Source organism: Erpetoichthys calabaricus, chromosome 7 (genome assembly GCF_900747795.2).
Source record: "Erpetoichthys calabaricus chromosome 7, fErpCal1.3, whole genome shotgun sequence".
Lineage (NCBI taxonomy): Eukaryota > Metazoa > Chordata > Cladistia > Polypteriformes > Polypteridae > Erpetoichthys > Erpetoichthys calabaricus.
Genome location: NC_041400.2, coordinates 36,521,088 through 36,540,060, shown reverse-complemented (window position 1 = coordinate 36,540,060; position 18,973 = coordinate 36,521,088). Strand labels below are relative to the sequence as shown.

Sequence of the window (18,973 nt, the reverse complement as noted above, 5' to 3'; positions counted from 1 at the left end):
CCACCAGAAATACTTTCCAACTTGATTCTTGTTTTTGTAGACTACAACTCCCACGGGCGTTAAGCCTAAGAAATACTCTGAGTGGTTTTCTCCCTGGAATGGAAACATAAGGCAAAGCAGACTATCAGCTGGAAATTTAGATATGCGCTAAGCACTTGTGCCCAATAAGTTAATAATATAAACAACAGAGATAATATCTCCATACATATATAAAATGACAAAGTGTATGTAACCCCGCTTCTGTGCCAGGGCGTAATGCCATTTAGCATCCAGAAGAGGGCAATGAACAAAGGCAACAAAAAGCACAGGGATGTAAGGACTAGAATAGGGGTCTCCAACTCCAGTCCTGGGGCCTCATGTATAACGCAGTGTGTAGAACTCACACTATAACATGGCATAAGCACAAAAGTGGGAATGTGCGTACGCACAGAAAAATCCAGATGCAGGAATCTGTGCGTACAGAAACTTTCACATTCTTCCAGTACATAAATCCCGATCAGCGTGAAAAGTAACGCACGTGCACATACCTTCTGTCCCACCCCAACTCCTCCCAGAGTTACGCCTCTTTGAATATGCAAATCAATATAAATAGCCTTCTGTGAAAAGACAATGGGAAAAGCACAGGGGAAAATATAAGAATTTCAGCGAATACCAAGTGGAGGCAAAGGAAAAACGTACTATTTGTTGGTTTAAATAGTGGGATAATCAACAAAAGAAAGTTGATTGAGTGACATAGTGTCGGAGAAACTCGAAAGCTCAAGTTCACAAAGTCGCACAGTGCCCGAAATAAAAAAGAAATCACATATCAAAGTCGGCGTGAAAAGGCGACTCGCAGCGGACCGTCTGAGTGTCATATGAAAGCTTATTAGGGTACAGGGAAAAAAGCACGAAATGTCAACTTTAATCTCGAAATTTCCACTTTAATCACGTAGTTTATTTTATCATTAAAGTAGAACATCATAAACTTCATCTTAAAATTGTTTATTTTACTAGTTTCTCAAGTAGCACGTTAAATGCTTTGTTCTGTGTTTGATCTTCTATGTGCTCTATGTGTGTGAATCACTACGTGCTTCCATTCTTTCTCTTTCTCCGACAGGACACAGAATCCATTACATTCGTGATATTACAGCTCTCTGAATAATTAAAATACTGAGATGTAATGGAATGAAAGCATGTTATTAAACATGGGAACACGGTGGCGCAGTGATTGTTCATCTCTCACGCAAGAGGCTTGCTGAGCCATGTGCGACCTTCGATGAAATAATTTATTAAATAATAATTTATTAATAAATAATCTCTTTCAAACGTACTAACCTCCAATTCCTGTCCTTACTTTTCTTTCTCCAAATACCCAATCGCCACACAATCAGCTCTGTAATAGATGTTAAGCCATCTGTAAGCTTAGAACGCCGATTCTTCAAAACTTTTAAGGAACATTGAAATATCTTCATAGTACGTGTTTAATTATTCTATTCATCTATCCTTCCAGTGTCGTGTCAGCACCAGCAAGAATACAGCGCAAGGCAGGAGCTATCCATGAACTAGCTAGCGCTGCGGCACCGTGTCCTCACATGTTTAATTATTAACAATACAGATTATTTAAATGAAGTTAAAGTTTTATCTGTATACTATAAGCAACATATTTTGCTGCATTTCATCTTAAAAATGATATTGTCATCATACGTGCTTTATAAAGTTGTACAGGTTGTACAATATTATAACTGTAGTGCAAGTTTACAGTGAGGTAATTGTACTTATAAGTACAAACAGTTCTACAAGGAGTACTTGATGGGCTGATTGAGTGCGTTTATAGTTCTTGGGATGAAACTGTTTCTGAAACGCAAGGTCCGTACAGGAAAGGCGTTGACGCGTTGTGGCTGAGGTAGTGTGTGCTTGAAACTGTATACCAATAATTCTCTTTCCGATCAGCTGCTGCTGTGATTCCCCACTCAGATACAGTGATATAAATACTCTGAGTGGTGCAGTGAGAGTAATATGGAAAAAGATGATCCATTGTGGCAACCCTTAACGGGAGCAGCTGAAAGAAGAAGAAGATGCAGTGAGCGTAACAATGCTAAAGCAGTTATGGTATTTGGAATACTATGGCTATTCCCTGGACCATTATATTGCTACAGGTTAATTACAATCAGATGCATTACACTAATAAACAATATGCAGTTCATATCAGTGTATTCATAAAGCCACGTCAGGAATGTGGGTCTAAGAAAGAAAGGGTGACCACACAGGAACAGTAGCACTGCTTTGACGCTGGGTGCCGCCAGTCTACAAAACTGAGCGGAGAAATTGCGTACGCCAGGGTATGAGGTACCGTGGAAATGTGCGTGGCTTTACGCCAAGTTTAGGTTTTATACATCGCGATTTGAGCGTGGAAACAGGAGTACACAACATTTCTGTGCGTATGCACCATTTATACATGAGGCCCCAGGAGAGCTACTAGATAGATAGATAGATAGATAGATAGATAGATAGATAGATAGATAGATAGATAGATAGATAGATAGATAGATAGATAGATAGATAGATAGATAGATAGATAGATAGATAGATAGATAGATAGATAGATAGATAGATAGATACTTTATTAATCCCACGGGGAAATTCACAAACTCCAGTAGCGGCATACTGATACAAAAAAAAAAAAAATATATTAAATTAAAGAGTAATAAAAATGTAGGTAAAAACAGACAATAACTTTGAATAATGTTAACGTTTACCACGACCCCCCCCCCACTCCCCGGGTGGAATTGAAGAGTCGCATAGTTTGGGGGAGGAACAATCTCCTCAGTCTGTCAGTGGAGCAGGACAGTGACAGCAGTCTGTCACTGAAGCTGCTCCTCTGTCTGGAGATGACACTGTTTAGTGGATGCAGTGGATTCTCCATAACTGATAGGAGCCTGCTGAGCGCCTGTTGCTCTGCCACAGATGTCAAACTGTCCAGCTCCATGCCAACAATAGAGCCTGCCTTCCTCAGCAATTTGTCCAGGCGTGAGGCTTCCTTCTTCTTAATGCTGCCTCCCCAGCACACCACCGCATAGAAGAGGGCGCTCGCCACAACCGTCTGATAGAACATCTGCAGCATCTTATTGCAGATGTTGAAGGATGCCAGTCTTCTAAGGAAGTATAGTCGGCTCTGTCCTCTCTTGCACAGAGAATCAGTATTGGCAGTCCAGTCTAATTTATCATCCAGCTACACTCTCAGGTATTTATAGGTCTGCACCCTCTGCACACAGTCACCTCTGATGATCACGGGGTCCAGGAGGGCCCTGGGCCTCCTAAAATCCACCACCAGCTCCTTGATTTTTGCTGGTGTTCAGGTGTAGGTGGTTTGAGTCGCACCATTTAACAAAGTCCTTGATGATGTTCCTATACTCCTCCTCCTGCCCACTCCTAATGCAGCCCACGATAGCAGTGTCGTCAGCGAACTTTTGCACGTGGCAGGACTCCGAGTTGTATTGGAAGTCCGATGTATATAGGCTAAACAGGACAAGAGAAAATACAGTTCCCTGCAACGCTCCTGTGTTGCTGACCACAATGTCAGACCTGCAGTTCCCGAGACACACATACTGAGGTCTGTTTGTAAGATAGTCCATGATCCTTGCCACTAGGTATGAATCTACTCCCATCTCTGTCAGCTTTTCCCTAAGGAGCAGAGGTTGGATGGTGTTGAAGGCGCTAGAGAAGTCTAGAAACATAATTCTTATAGCACCACTGCCTCTGTCCAAGTGGGAGAGGGATCGTTGTAGCATACAGATGATGGCATTCTCCGCTCCCACCTTCTCCTGGTATGCGAACTGCAGAGGGTCGAAGGCGTGACGTACCTGTGGCCTCAGGTGGTGAAGCAGCAGCTGCTCCATGGTCTTCATCACATGTGACATTAGAGCGATAGGCTGCAAGTTTTCATTCTAACTCTTTTGTTAATTAGTGACCAGTTTTTGCTGCTAATTTCCCTTTATTTTAATTGAATTTTCTTGAGACTCTGACTGCTGAATTGATTCTTTTTTCCTTAAATGTCCCCTAAACATAAATTTGGGTGAAGTGAGCCAACAGATGACCAACTAAGTTGGGGCCTCAAACTCCAACCAACTTCACTTTCTTAATTTGAAGCCAATTCACGTTGCTAATTAATTTTGTATCTTAATATTGTTTGGTTGCTAATTAAGGGAAAAAGAAGTAATTATGGGGCCTGAGTCTGAAGTTGTGCATCAATTAAAATTAAGGCAAAGAGTTAATTAGCAGCAAAATCTGTTCACTAATTAAGAAAAGAAAGTACTGCTACTGAAACAGACAGAGTTACCACCCTGCTGCTTCTCCAGAGTTGTGAATCACAGCCTACAAGGTGAAGTACGGTAAGTCATCCAAATATCCACTGCCATGGTAGCACAAAGCAGTCCATTTTTACCTCCTGTACCTCCTTTTCTCTTGAGACTCTGGTCTTTTCCTCCCTCTAATAAGAGTCCACCCTGAACTCTGATCCATCTTCTAGGCGGAACAAGCCTTCTGGCACAAGTCAACTTTAAATCTGTTGTAGAGATCACTTCCATCCAATGCCTGGTCCTACCTTCCTGACATTGACACCAGACTAAAACTGTGTCTTGCAGACCCTAGTGTCTCAATCTTCAGTTAACCTTAATGCCGATTCTCTAAATTCATGGTCTGGCAGAAGAGTCCTTCCAGGCTGTTGATATGGTGCCACTTGTTGGCTAGGAGTTCTTTAGGTTTCTCGCGTACCATCACTAGTCTCACAGTTTTCTTCTCTCTCTCTGGTTAGTGGGTCAGGCTTTCATAGCACCTACTTGTCTGTCTTTTTCCTGTAGGAGAGAATGACCTGGTTCCAACCAGGCAACAAGTCTCTTCTACACATGTGACCCCATCTATTTCCCTTTTGGAAAGCAGCAGCTATGCCACCTGCACCAGAAGAGGTAATTCGCCTAAAGCTTAGCATGTTCGGGCCTTGCCATTACTTGGATGGGAGACTAGCCAGGAAAAGCTTGGGCTGCTGCTGAAAGAGGTGTTGGTGAGAGGAGCAGGGGATACTGACCCTGTAGTCTGAATGTGGATCCCAGTGCCTCAGTGCCGTGATGAGGACATGGTGCTGTAAAAATAGTGCCATCCTTTGGTTGAGATGAAAAATCAAGATCCTGACTCTCTGTGTTCATTAAAGATCCCTAGGCATCCTTCAGAAAGAGTAAGGTGTATCCTGATGTCCTGGCTAAATTGCCCACCACTGCCCTAATTATCCTCCTCTCTCACCCCTTCACCACATAACAGCTAATGTGTGGTGGGCGTACTACCACCAAAATTGGCTGCCGTTGCATCATCCAGATGATTGCTACACATCAGTGGTGGTTGAAGTGCTCCCCACTAAAGTGCTTTATAAATATAAAGAATTATTATTATTAATTATTTTGGAAACCGTGACTGACAAAGTCTACAGCTCCCTAGCACTCCTTATTTTTCCACAGAGTCATAACATTTTGCTTTCTTCATTTTGCCAGCTAACGACCAGTCTTTAATAGGCTTGAGTGTAATGTATATCGACATCTGTAGAGAGACCAAGGAAGGGAAAATACGAGAAAAAAGACGAGTAAGAAAGAAAAACAGAATTATTCAAGAGGTGCGTGAGACAACTAAGAGCTCCGCCTGAGATTATGATACTTGGTGCAAGAAGATGATCACAGCCCTGCAGAATACATGGGGCTTATCCACTGAAAGGCATTGCATGTTTACAACGTTAAAATAAAGTTTAGATGAATTCTGCGCCTGTCACCATTCTGACTTTGCCTGCGGACATATCTCCACCTTTTTTATGTAGTCTGTGATTTTACATCTGTGTATATAAGAAGTACTAGCCAAAATAAACTGAAATTTGCATATTGTGTAACACAGATGACAAGTAGTAGATAAAGTGAATGGTCTCAGAACACTGACAGAGATGATTGTTTACGCAACACAGGCATCTATCAAGAATATGATCAGTCGGCAGATTCCATACAGGAAGTAAACTGTCAGTGTGTGCTCAGGGATCATGGAAATCAGGCGTTGTGACCTGGGGATAAACATTACTTATCATATAAAAAGTTTCTTTGCACAGTTTAACAAGTTTCAAGAAGCATATGGAAACAAAAGGTGTACAAGTGTTTTCAATAACCAGTGAATCATAATTCCCCACCTAGAGAGACCTGTCACTCCTAAAAAAGAATTTCGGTGTGGATATTAGATGAGATATTAGGCCCTAGGCTTACTTGTTATCTGCTTTTATCTCCATGATTCCTAGTCAGTCCACTAGGTAGTTGATAAAATCCCGGTAATGTATGGAATTTAGCATACAGACCTAAATGCTTAGTGATGATTGGCACTTAAAGTGGAACGATAAATCAAGAGCACTTAAATATGGTGTGTAGTGGTCTGTCTGCTTGTGTTAGGGCAAGGAGCACAGTGAAGCTTCCTTCAAATAGTCTGCTCATATGAGGGGTGCAGTGAAGCCCATAAAGCATGATAATGTTGAGGCCCATTTGCCTTTTTGGGTGACTCATGGCCTTGATTATGTGGTCTCAAAAATCTTTTTTTCCCTCAGGCAAAATATTATGATGGTAATGTGTACAGAAATTAAATGACTTGTAGCTGCAGTTTAGTGTCCAAGCCTTAGAGATATGGAAAGCATTGAAAAGAAGCTGACTTTGAGAGATTCATCATTTATGGATACTATAAAAGGAGAACGGGCACCCCAGCTAGAATAGAGAATAATTCATTACTTGGACGGGAGGCCGACGTAGACGGATTGGCTGGCGGAACAAAAAAATAACTTTGTATCCAGCCAGTATCAAATAATCGAGAACAATTCCATCCCCCATGTGCCAGGTGACAGTGGTCCTCACATGGGAACTCAGTTGGGACCTCGCAGGGGTGCTTGGGATATGGAGTCTGGAAATGCAACACTGCCAGGGTCCCCGCGTACTATTAGAGGGAGCTGTCATGGGAGGACCTCCCTACTTTCCTTATTGCCCAGAAGTGCTCCCCAAAGACATGGCACGGCACTGGAAGCATTCCTGGGTCCGCCATAAAAGGGAGCCCTCTGCCTTATGTAAGACAGTCAGAATCAGGAGGTAGCAGGCAACACTCAGCGAAGGAGAGAAGGAGGAAGAATTGTATTGATTTATTGTATAATTGAGGTACATTGCTGGAAGGAGCTCTGTAAAGATGCTTTGTGGAATAAATATACCTTATTTTATACCATTAAAATGTGGTGTATTGCTGTACCTGTGGTTTGGGGGTCTCTGACATCCCCTTTTGGTCACAATACAAATTAACCAAGGTATGAATTGCTGAAGGTCAGATAATAATTATTATAAAAAGGGCATGTCTAGAACTGAGCTGCATGCACACGTGAACCTGTGTGTGTGACAAAGAAAAGTCCTTGCTTGGGACATATAAAAGAAATAAAGTGTCTGTATTTTGTTTAGATAAAATTTTTATTGAAATCCTTCACTTTTTTGGGTGGCTAGTGGCCCAGTTAGTTATTTAGATCATGTGCTCTGAAGAAAGAGTTTATCAGACAACATATTGGGATGGTAACATGGAGGAAATGAATTGATGTGTAGTTACAGTTTAGATGCCAAGCCTTAGAGATATGGAAAACATTAAAAAGAGGACGACTTTAGTTCGCTGTGCACTGACTGACATATGTGGACAGTAAACATTCATTGGTCAAGAGTCCTGTCTTGAACTCAAAAGCGCTTCTCCATGTAAAGGAAATTCCTATTTGTGGACTGCTTTAGTTTTTCAGAAGTACTTACTAAACAATATTTTAGTAAATATTTTAGTTGCGTTTTGCCCATTGTGAGCATACAACTGGATGACATGACGTGGCAATTATGCGACACAAGTAAGGCAGGAGTTTTTCATGGATGTTTTTGATATTGTTTGCTCTTTTCCATTGTTAGTGACCACTGGGTCATGTTCTAACAGAAACCATGTTATGTCCATTCTCTATTAAATCATGAGATTACATTTTTTTCTCACCCATCACTATAAACTACATTGGGTAAGTAACATAAAAACTATAAATATTGGGTGGAGCAGATAGATAGATAGATAGATAGATAGATAGATAGATAGATAGATAGATAGATAGATAGATAGATAGATAGATAGATAGATAGATGTTTATTTGTCCCCAGGGGGGAATTTGGCTTATTATAGAATTTCTTTAAATAAATGAATACATAAATAGGTAGATAAATACATACATACATACAGTACATACATAAATAAACAAACACATACAGCTTCGGTCAAATAAAAAGGGAACTGTAAATTGTAATATATTGCAGAACTCAGACAGTCAGTAATTTCCCATCCAGCTTAGTCCTGACAGGGTCTGCTGGAGCCTACCCCAGGTAGCATAGAGCACAAGGCAGGAATAGGGTGCCAGTCAATCGCAGGGCATATCGCAAAAATGATTCACCACACTTAAAATTTTAAAATAAAGAAATCATCTTGTTATCATATTATAACCCAAATATCAGGATCATAATCTCTTCACCTGACAATTCCCACCGCTAATACTCATCATTTTATATTTCTATAGTGTTCACATGCCACCATTTACTAGTAGCCTGTGCCAGACTGACAGTCTGTCTAAAACTCTAACATTACCCTTGCCTGTGTGTGAGCTCTCACTCACTTGACGGTACTCTGGGTGAAAACTAAATGATGTCTTCAAAATATGGCAATAGGTACCGGACCATCCAAGTGACAAACGGTCACTTGAAACTCTGCTTTTTGTTTCTTTACCTGAAGGAAGGGAAGGGGTGTAATTTTGACATACTGAAGTAAATGAGCAGTGGAAATCTCTCAACATCCATTTAATTGAATTCTGCTGCTTTTGTATGCGGTGTTGAAATATGAAAGAAACTCTCCATTAGAGTAATTAGCATGCGCTGAAAGTTTAATTTCATTTAAATTACACTGTAACAGCAGGTGCGACTGCAGCAAATACTGCAAGCACAGATGTGGCTTCAGTGCTTGCCAGGAATTGAACCCACAGCTCTTGGCATTCGCTTCACCCACAGTGAGTGCTATAAAAGTCTAAGATGAAAATGGCAATAAGTAGCTGAATCAGTAAGGTACCCACTACAAGTCAATTAATATATAAATCACAATATCTTCTGGCTTAATTAGACTTGCTAATCCTCATTTAATACCAGTACACCTGTGCTGTTTTACCGGCCTCATACTGGCAAAAATGAAAAAAAAAAAATGAGCCGAGTGTGGTGACGTTTGTCACTGGTAATGTAACACACTAGATGGGCTTGCTAGAGTAAAAGTGGGAAAGTTGTGGAGATCAGTGCTGACTTTTGCAGTTAGGAAAACTTACAGGGTTGGAAATGAAACTAAAGCTAAGGACTATTCCTCCTCTAGGCCAAGAAAAATGCCGGGAAGCAGGTGACATCAGCGTGCATGTGAGGTCGACTGGAGACTCCAAAGTGGCTTCTATGAATGAGTGTGGCTGTATGTGTTGTGGCAAGCAGCTGGGGGTGGCACCCAGCTGGGATGCCCGGAAGGACCGGAGGAGGGCTTACGCCTCCTCCAGAACACGAGGGGGCAGTCGCCCTGGTGGTTTTGGGGACTGCGGGAACTGAGCTTGGAAGCTCAACCCTATAGGGGCCCATGGTCACTGCCAGGGGGCGCCCCAATGCCTGGAGAGCCCTGGTTCTCAGCACTTCTGCCACACCCAGAAGTGCTGGGGGGAAAGAGACCAGGGACACCCGGAGTGCTTCCGGGTGCGCGGCTGGTACTTCTGCCACACTTGGTAGTGCCGGCGGAGGTTAATCGGGAGGCACCTGGAGCACGTCCGAGTGATCATAAAAGGGGCCACCTCCCGCCATTCGTTGGCTTGAGTCAGGAGCGGAGAAGGACGGAGCTCAGGAGGAGAGGAAAGGAAGCGGCCTGAAGAGAGAGAGGTGTTTTGGTAGAGGCCTGGACTTTGGGGGAGTTTGGGGGTTGTGTGCTGTTCACTGTAAATAGAATGTACAATAAACATGTGTTGGTGTTTGAACCATCGGTGTCCGCCTGTCTGTGTTCGATCCAGCCTCCACAGTGTCCATGGCTGATTCAAGACTAGGACATCAGGCTTCAGAAATACGATTCTGCCCACCTCAGTCCCACCATCCACCCCTTTTCATAATCCACTAACGTAGTTTAGCAGCACTCAATATAAAGTGGCGCTCATTACAGTCCATCACTGGCATGTTCATATCAATTTTCATTCAATCCAGGCCAATAATCTAACATGCGTATCTTTGGCTATGCCCACACTTCTAGGTTATCACCTATAAACAATGTTTTTAAATGAAAATGACCTCCATCTACATTAGCATTTTCACATCATTTAGGAAAGTATCATCGTCCACACTTAAATAACCTAAAATGCATATGATGTAGATGGATGTCTACAGTTGGCACATGTGCACCAGCTGAAGAATCCATGAAGGGTTGGTAACACTGCTGCCGAAGGGATTTATTGGTAAATTATTTGCTTTTTTTAAATGTATGCGGAATTCAAACTGTACAAAACACAATTTAGATGCCTACAGGTAAGCAACGCAGGAAGCGCCATGGAAAGCAACTCTTCAATGGCCGCTGTGTTGAAATATGGTTATCAGGAAACAAGACATTGTAATGAGCAGGATCCAATCAAGGACAGGTATGTAATAAGGGGAAACAATTTTGTTTTTGCATTTTTGAAAATCTGAGTATTTATGTGTCCACATTACAATGTTGAAGATGAGTTTCCAGCTTGTCAGAGACAACACAGGTCAGCTGCCGTCTCAGCTTATCAGCCTTTATAATGGAGGGACATGGATGGACGTGTATCTTGGCCATCTTGTTTGCTGGTACCTTTTCCAACAAGGTGGCCATAATAATGGAAGAACACAAAGAGACACTGCTGCTCAGGGCCATGTATTACCCTGATGCATTGGGTGGCAGCACCCTCCTGGTATTTGTACGTCCACAGGGCATCATGGGAGCTGTAGTCATGATGGGCAGACCTGCTGGAGTATTTGGGTGCTGTCAGAGGGAGCTGCTGGGAGAGAACATCTCTCAATCAAGGTGCTTGCTGGTCGTAATGTTGACATATAAGAAGCCAGTTTGCCTCACCCATGCAAGTGAGACTTGGGAGAAGAGCTGGATAACACTTAATAATAATTCTTTGCATTTATATAGCGCTTTTCTCACTACTCAAAGCGCTCAGCAATTGCAGGTTAAGAGCCTTGCTCAAGGGCCCAACAGAGCAGAGTCCCTATTGGCATTTACGGGATTCGAACCACCAACCTTCCGATTGCCAGTGCAGATCACTTGTCGGGGAGGATAGAGGAAAGAAGGGTTATGCTGTACTGTACTGAGAAAAGAAGGTACTCTGTAAAATAAAAGTACTCATTTTGAACCTGGGACTGTCTATAGTCAATTTGTCCCTGGGGTTCGAGGCTCAGTGGTGTCTTCTGCCAGCCAGCAGTTCTGGAGAGAATTTTTAAAAGTCTACATTTTCATGTGGATGAATAGAGGAAATGGAGACTAAAGTCTGTGTTTTTAAACAAAAACATAGTAGTGTGGACGGGGTCTCAGAGATATGGAAGGCAAATACAAGCAACCATGAAGAAAACATGCAATCTCAACAAAGATAGCACACTGGCCAAGACTGGCACAGTGAAGCTATGCATCTGCAGCAGTGCCCACTGCTTCTCTGCGGTACCTCATGGACAGGAAAAAAGGAAAAAATACGAGCAGAAAATGTCCATACAGTTCACTACAACATTCAAATAAAAACTTTTTAGGGACTGGAAAACAAGACAGGCTTCCTCCAGGGGGAGCTCTGGTTAAAGAAGCATCAAAAAACGAAAGTGAGGGAAGCCACACTTGAACCACATTCACAGATGGTTGCTCCGTACAAATTCCTGTTTTGGGAATCATCCACAATTCATATTGCTTGTCAATATACAGTGTGGCGGGCAGCTGGGAGCTGTGCCCAGCCTGGATGCCTAGAAGGATCAGGAGAGGGACTACGCCTCCCTGGTTTGTATGGGGTCACAGGAACGCCTCCTCCAGAACACGAGGGGGCAGCCGCCCTGGTGGTTTTGGGGACTGCGGGAACTGAGCATGGAAGCTCAACCCTATAGGGGCCCGTGGTCACTGCCAGGGGGTGCCCGTAAGACTGTGGAGCCCTGGACATCAGCACTTCCGCCACACTCGGAGATGCTGGCGGAAGTATTACCAGGAACACCCGGAGTGCTTCTGGGTGCTCATGCGGCACTTATGCCACACCAAGAAGTGCCACCGGAAAATCATCAGAGAGCACCTGGAGCACATCCAGGTGGCAATAAAATGGGCCGCCTCCCTCCAGTCATCAGCTGGAGTCGGGTGGAAGAGGACGAAGCTCGGAGGAGAGGAGTGGAGGCAGTGAAAACAGGACTTTGGAGAAGCCCGGACTTGAGGGTGTGTGGTGCAGGCCAGGGGCACTGGGTTGTGTGTGGGACTGATTATTTGTACATAGTGTAAATAAACATGTTGTGGGTTTTGAACCATTGGTGTCTGCCTGTCTGTGATGAGGCTGATCTTCCACAACAGGAGTACCTTACAGTATAAAAATAGCCTGTGCTGTACAGACCCACAGGGGACTGAGTCAAGTAGGACAAGATAAAAAAAAGAAGACAGAATGACACACCCAGAATTACAAGAGCGAGGTATCCGTTTGAACAGAATATGAAGGAGTGACAAGCATGAGCAGTGAGGATGGAAAAAATATATACAATGGGCAAAACCGAATCTCTAAAGACTGTCACAATTTAACAAAAAGGCTCAATTCCTGCACAAAAGTGCAGTGACTATGGTGTCACTAATTTGAATGCCATTCACTGGCACTTTATCAGTGAGTTACTATGAATATTTGATTACTATGATGCCATCCTAAGAGTAAGTGGCTTCATCCCAGTATGACATATCACTCCCTCAATTCACCATTCAGGTCTTAAAGCAGAATTCTTCACTCTTGATAAGGTGCATAGTTTATCACAATGCTCGTAAATCCATCCCTACTGGTATTCTAATTGGGTTTTCTTTGCATCCCATTCAGGAATAAACACAAAGTATATGACTGTTCATGAAATTACTGAACGCCACAGACATAAACTATAGACCATAAGCTACATTTGTGATTTGATTGAGCTAGAATGAAGCTTGATAAATGAATCAGACCGACCAAGTTATGCAAAATTGTAGTAAAGGAAGTATGCTGAAAAAGAACAACCTGATATTGTATGCTTCTCTGCCATTTTTATACAAAGCCACAAGAAGTGACTTTTGTTACACTGGGAAGCAAACAGACACTCTGCAAGTTAAGACTTCAAAATTCACAGAATGCAAGGACGTTTGGAAGAAACCAGCCAGTGGGTACATAAGTACATTGAGCAGTTCGGTCTAAAAAATGAAGACCTGGCGTGAAAGCAGCGATTAAAGGAGCTTTAATGCATAACAACAGCAGGGCTTGAGGCTTCCTGAAAAATGAAAAAAGGCAGGTTCAGCTGGGAAGAACAGATTGGAAATAAATGAATGGCATCCTTTGAGAAAAACTAAATGATAAAACAGGTTAACAAAAAAGGGATCATGAACCAAAAATGTATTATAATGGAAAGAACTGATTATCTGATCATTCATTGTCCTTTTTGTCTGTGTGTTAAAAGCAAAGAGAACTCAAGAAAAATGGAAACAAAGTTCAAACAATTTCATTTTAGGATGTCATTATTTACATTAGATTATAAAATTAGATTAGATTAGATTAAATTAGATTAGACTAATTCTCTTTGTGCTAAAAGGCACATAAGGTGTCGATGGTTTGCCTCCATCTGGTCCTGTTTTGAGCTACGTGTTCTGCTTCACCCCATGTTAGGCCCAGCTCCTCTAGCAATAATTAATGTGTTTGGAATAATAAACTTAAAAGGCAGAAAATAAAGTTAAGACGAGTGTTGTTGTTGTGTAGCTGGTGAATACTTTATTGGCTATTCATTAATCTAAGTTCACTTGGCAATAAGAATCGGACACATGGGATGAACCTAAAGGAATTTAATTAAAATTCTATTAATACAGAGTAACTGGAATATATATTGAGTAATATGTTGAATATAATTATAAAATTTGCTTTTCGTTACCTTTTCAACAAAATTCTGCTGATGAATCACTTCAAAAAGATTTAGTCTGAAGTTTGTTTTAAAAGGTTAATTGGGATCAGTTCATTTATATGACAAAGGAAAAATTTTACTCTGGTGAAGAAGAAGGGGATGAAATATACATTTCATTAACAGTTTACAGATAACATGTAAAGGATATAAGAACATTCGAGGAAAGTATATCTAAATGAATATTTTTACTTTACCTTATCATTTCTAAGGACATGTCTGGTAGTTCTTAAAATTAAAGGAGCTGTATACAATAATGGATTGAAGTGAATGCTGTAAGCAGAGTGTGTGGCAGTAGGCCATTGCTAAGGTTATATTCATCTTCCTTAATGTTTCTGGAGACCGACTGATAGGATGCAAGCCCCCAAATATCCAGAGGTCACACATCAAGACGTCACTAGCCCAATGTTTTATAAAGCTGACACTACGCATACCTTATCATGTGAGATTTGGATCTGTGAAAGAGAAAACAAAAATAAAATCCTTAGTGTCTTCTCATACTGCACTGGTTATGAAGTCTTTTCTGCACTCAGATATCAATTTATGTTGCGTGTTCCTGGGTTCAGGTTACGTGTACGCTTTTTGGCTGACCACTCTGATCTTTGACTATGATTCAGGCAACATGTCCTGAGGTTTGCTATTTAATTATTGTCTTCTCGGTTATTGGGAGGAGTGGTGGCTCCGAGGCTAGGGATCTGCACTGGCAATCGGAAGGTTGCCGGTTCGAATCTAGTGAACACCAAAAGTGACTCAACTTTGTTGGGCCCTTCAGCAAGGCCCTTAACCTGCAATTGCTCTGTCATGGGTATGACGTTAATCTGCATGTAGGCCCTCCAACCTGCAGGGAAAAACCTGGGGGTTATTGGCAGAATGGGCACTCCAGCCACCATTAAAAAACCTCACACTGGTTTCATTCCATTTGAACTAGTGTGGTGCTGAGGTGTCACCCGTTGCATGGCTGCATTTGGGTCGTAACCTGGGATCCTGAGTTGGTTTGTCATGTGGTGGGTGCAGCAATGCGCTGTATCAGCGCCTGCTCCTAACCGTGGTGGGTGCAGCAATGCGCTGTATCAGCGCCTGCTCCTAACCCCTCTCTCTCTTCCCGGTTATGACCTCTGCGTGAATTCTCACTTCTTCACACCTTCTCTTGATTTCATTTTCCTGAGCAAGTAGTACACTAACAGAGCTGACAATGGCACCAGTGAGAAAAACTAATACACCCTCACCCCGTCACATTACAGATTAAAAGGAGCTTTATGGATGGGGTTGATGGGGTTTCAAGACCCTGAAAGATGTGTACAACTTGGTTAAAATATTAAGTACCGTGATACCCCAGTTGCCCACAGACTTGACATCCATAGTCATGTATCGAGATAGACTGGGAAAATGAGGACAAATATAAGATCAAGGTCAGTGCAATAGTGCATAATGCTTTTATTCACAAACAAACCAAAGAAAAGTGCAGTACAAGTCTTCAAATAAATAAATAATCCATATGTGACAAAGATAAAAACATAAATAAACAGTTAAACCAAGGATAAAGTCAGATTGAGAAGCTACCTTGGATAAGAAGATTATCTCCTTCTGCAGTACTGCTCTAATGTCTCGCACAGGTATACTCAAGCAAGGTCTAGACACCAGTGAAAGTGGTCCACGTACGACTCACGACTTCCTTCAGCATCTACTGGGACATACTGAGCTCGATTCTTTCATTCTGCTGCCTCCATTAGCGACCTTAGAGCACACGATTACTCCGGTGATCCTGTCTGCCCCTGGAGTGCCATTCACCACACTCCTCCGAGGGCTTTGCCATCTTCTAATCACACAAACAGAAATCATCAAAGTCCATCTGAATCTGGTCTCTCTCTTTTCACCAATCTTTATTCTTCAATTTCTTTCTCTTCAAAATCCATCTGTTTTTCTTTTGTTTCTGATTTACTCAGACCCCTTGTACCTGTAGGTGCAGCTACTTTCACCAGTAACCCACAGAACATCAGTGGGGAAGGACTTTGCTGATTGCTCTTATATGTGAACGAGCAATCGGCTAATTTCCTGAGCTAAACTATTTTTAATACCATGCACCACCATGGAATCGGAAGTCTTAAAAGTTCCAACAGCTGTTCCAATAATGCCCAGTAGGGGGGAAAACCACTGTTAAAAATCCTTATTAAGTGAGAAAAAATGTCTTGAAGAATCTTTATTAAATTTAATTTATTTTTAATAAAAATGCTCTGAAAAAAATGGTGCAGCTCCAAAGAGCATAAAGGGTATACAATAGCTACAAAGGCAATTCTCAAAGCAAACAAAGCCCTGACACACAATCCAATAGCGAAGGTCAAAAACAGAGCAAAGGTTCAAATCACAAAAAAAACAAGGCACGGCAAAAAACACAACAACTCACCCATTACATAGTGCATGCATTCACAACAAACCACCAGGAACTATGGGAGATCCTCCGAATTTATAGGGAGGAGGGCAGTTCCTGGTGGTGATTGGGAGATGGCCCCGCCTCTTGGGGGACCACACACTACACACATGGAACATAATCAAGGCACCTCGTCATAAACAAAAGAAACTGTAACATAAAAAATGATTCAAACATTAGCAAAAAGAGCATAAAATAATGATTTGAACCCTGGCTGAAATATAACACCCTTGATGTGCTTCACCACAAGTACTTGTGGCTCATAACCATCCGGCCTTAATTGTCCTCATGAAATAAATACTGCATTCCACTCTGGTCAGCTAACATGCTGTCATACTTATTTGTGTGAAAACTATTGATAGAAATATGAACTTTACTTCATGATCATGTAAGCAATTACTGTATATCTCAAATGTTGTAAGTTGCCTTGGATGATGATAAAAATAATAATAATAATAATAATAATAATACTAAGAAGAAGAAGAAGAAGAAGAAGCACACATCCTTAGAAAGGTGTTAGGGTAAATCACTTTGTCTTCGTATTGTAGCTTGGATTTACCAGCTAAAACTCCAAAGACATCATGAGAGAGGAAATAAACACTGAATAATAATAATAATAATAATAATAATAATAATAATATGCCTCGCAGTTAGGAGACCTGGGTTTGCTTCCCGGGTTCTCCCTGCGTCGAGTTTGCATGTTCTCCCCGTGTCTGCGTGGGTTTCCTCCCACAGTCCAAAGACATGCAGGTTAGGTGCATTGGCGATTCTAAATTGTCCCTAGTGTGTGCTTGGTGTGTGTGTGCGCCCTGCCCGGGGTTTGTTTCCTGCCTTGCACCCTGTGTTGGCTGGGATTGGCTCCAGCAGACCCCCGTGACCCTGTAGTTAGGGTTGGATAATGGATGGATGGATAATAATAATAATGATTGCATCCCAAAACAGAGATATAGCATTTTACAAAGAAGCAGACACCAGATTTCTCTTTTCAGTAAATAAGTCAAATGAAGAAACACACAGCCACCAAAAAGAGACAAGAGGCAGTTCTGGTGTAAATCCATTTATAGCATCTTTGAATTGTCAAAGAATTGCACATTGTATTGTTCTGAGGAAGGTATTTTGTGAAAGAATATATTCAACCAATTTAAAATAATGTGTCCTATTGTGATATACACAAGAATCATTGTACATAATACGAAAAGTTGGCACTGTTTGTCTGTCGCAACATTCTAGGTTTGACTGTTATTTATAAATCTATTTAATTTTCTTCAACTGATAGGGAGAAGATAAAGACTGATGGACCATCAAGGCATAATGACATTTTCAATGTCATCTCAAATAAAAAAACACTAAAAAAGGAGAGTAGAAATCTCTGTGCACTTTGTATAGATGTTGCAAGCTAAACCAGCCCTCAAAGTGTAATTAAGAAGCCTCCATAATTTGTTGTCACAATTAGTCCCTGATTTAAAGCTTGGTTCAAACAGGAATGACAGGCCATTCCGACTCTCCGGGACTTAGTCTGAGACCTCCATAAAGTCAATTTAAGACAACACAATGCAAGGCGTATCAGATTTCAGATTGTCACAAATGACGTCACTTTCCCAGACGTGAGAGAGTTAGCTGTCACTGTTGTTAAATGGAATAAACAAACGAGTGAAAATGTCAGTCAGGCGAATGCATCCAAGCAGTTAGCCAGAGGCCAAACGGTGGGCTCCCTTTGTGAATTGACTTCTTCCAATTGAATCACATCAGTTAATAGCCTCTCTGAGTGTAGCACTGTAGAATCAAACCAGAACTTGCAAAACCTGAGCTGTTGCAGGACTGTGATGGGAAACAATACAAGTTTAACATTCCTGTTTCCAGGCAGCCAGACCCACAAACAAACTCACACAAAACGCTTTGGATGAATATTTCTTGTTTTACTTTGTTCTAAAATATACTTTGAAATATTCATCCATCCATTTATCACTGAACCCTGTCAATTCAATTCTGTGTCACAGACAGGGCCGGTGTCCGAGTTTGTCCCAGGAACGTCAGGCTTAAAACAGGCACAGACCCTGGATGGGGTGCTAGTCTGCTGGAGGGCACATTCATGGACAGCCACACGTACACATACAGGGCTAACTCAGCCTAAGATGTACAATTTTGGAAAGTGATAGGAAAAGCAGACTACACAGACACAAACAGAAATCTTCAAGGACAGGATTAAAACGTGGCACCTGCACCAACTACTGTGTAAGTTTACCAACCTCATTTACAATATCCTACTATTATCCACCAATCCATTATCCAACCTGCTATA

The 18,973-nt window shown here is 41.8% G+C and overlaps 1 protein-coding gene across 2 annotated transcripts in view; it reads right to left on the bottom strand.

Annotated features, from left to right (window-relative positions):
• epb41l4a (erythrocyte membrane protein band 4.1 like 4A) overlaps window positions 1-18,973 on the bottom strand; it is a 523,500-nt gene that overhangs the window by 176,145 nt on the left and 328,382 nt on the right. For both annotated transcript variants that reach the window (XM_028804831.2, XM_028804832.2), the window contains exon 9: window positions 5-93. In XM_028804831.2, coding sequence (XP_028660664.1) covers window positions 5-93 — 89 coding nt within the window. The remainder of the gene's footprint in view (window positions 1-4; window positions 94-18,973) is intronic.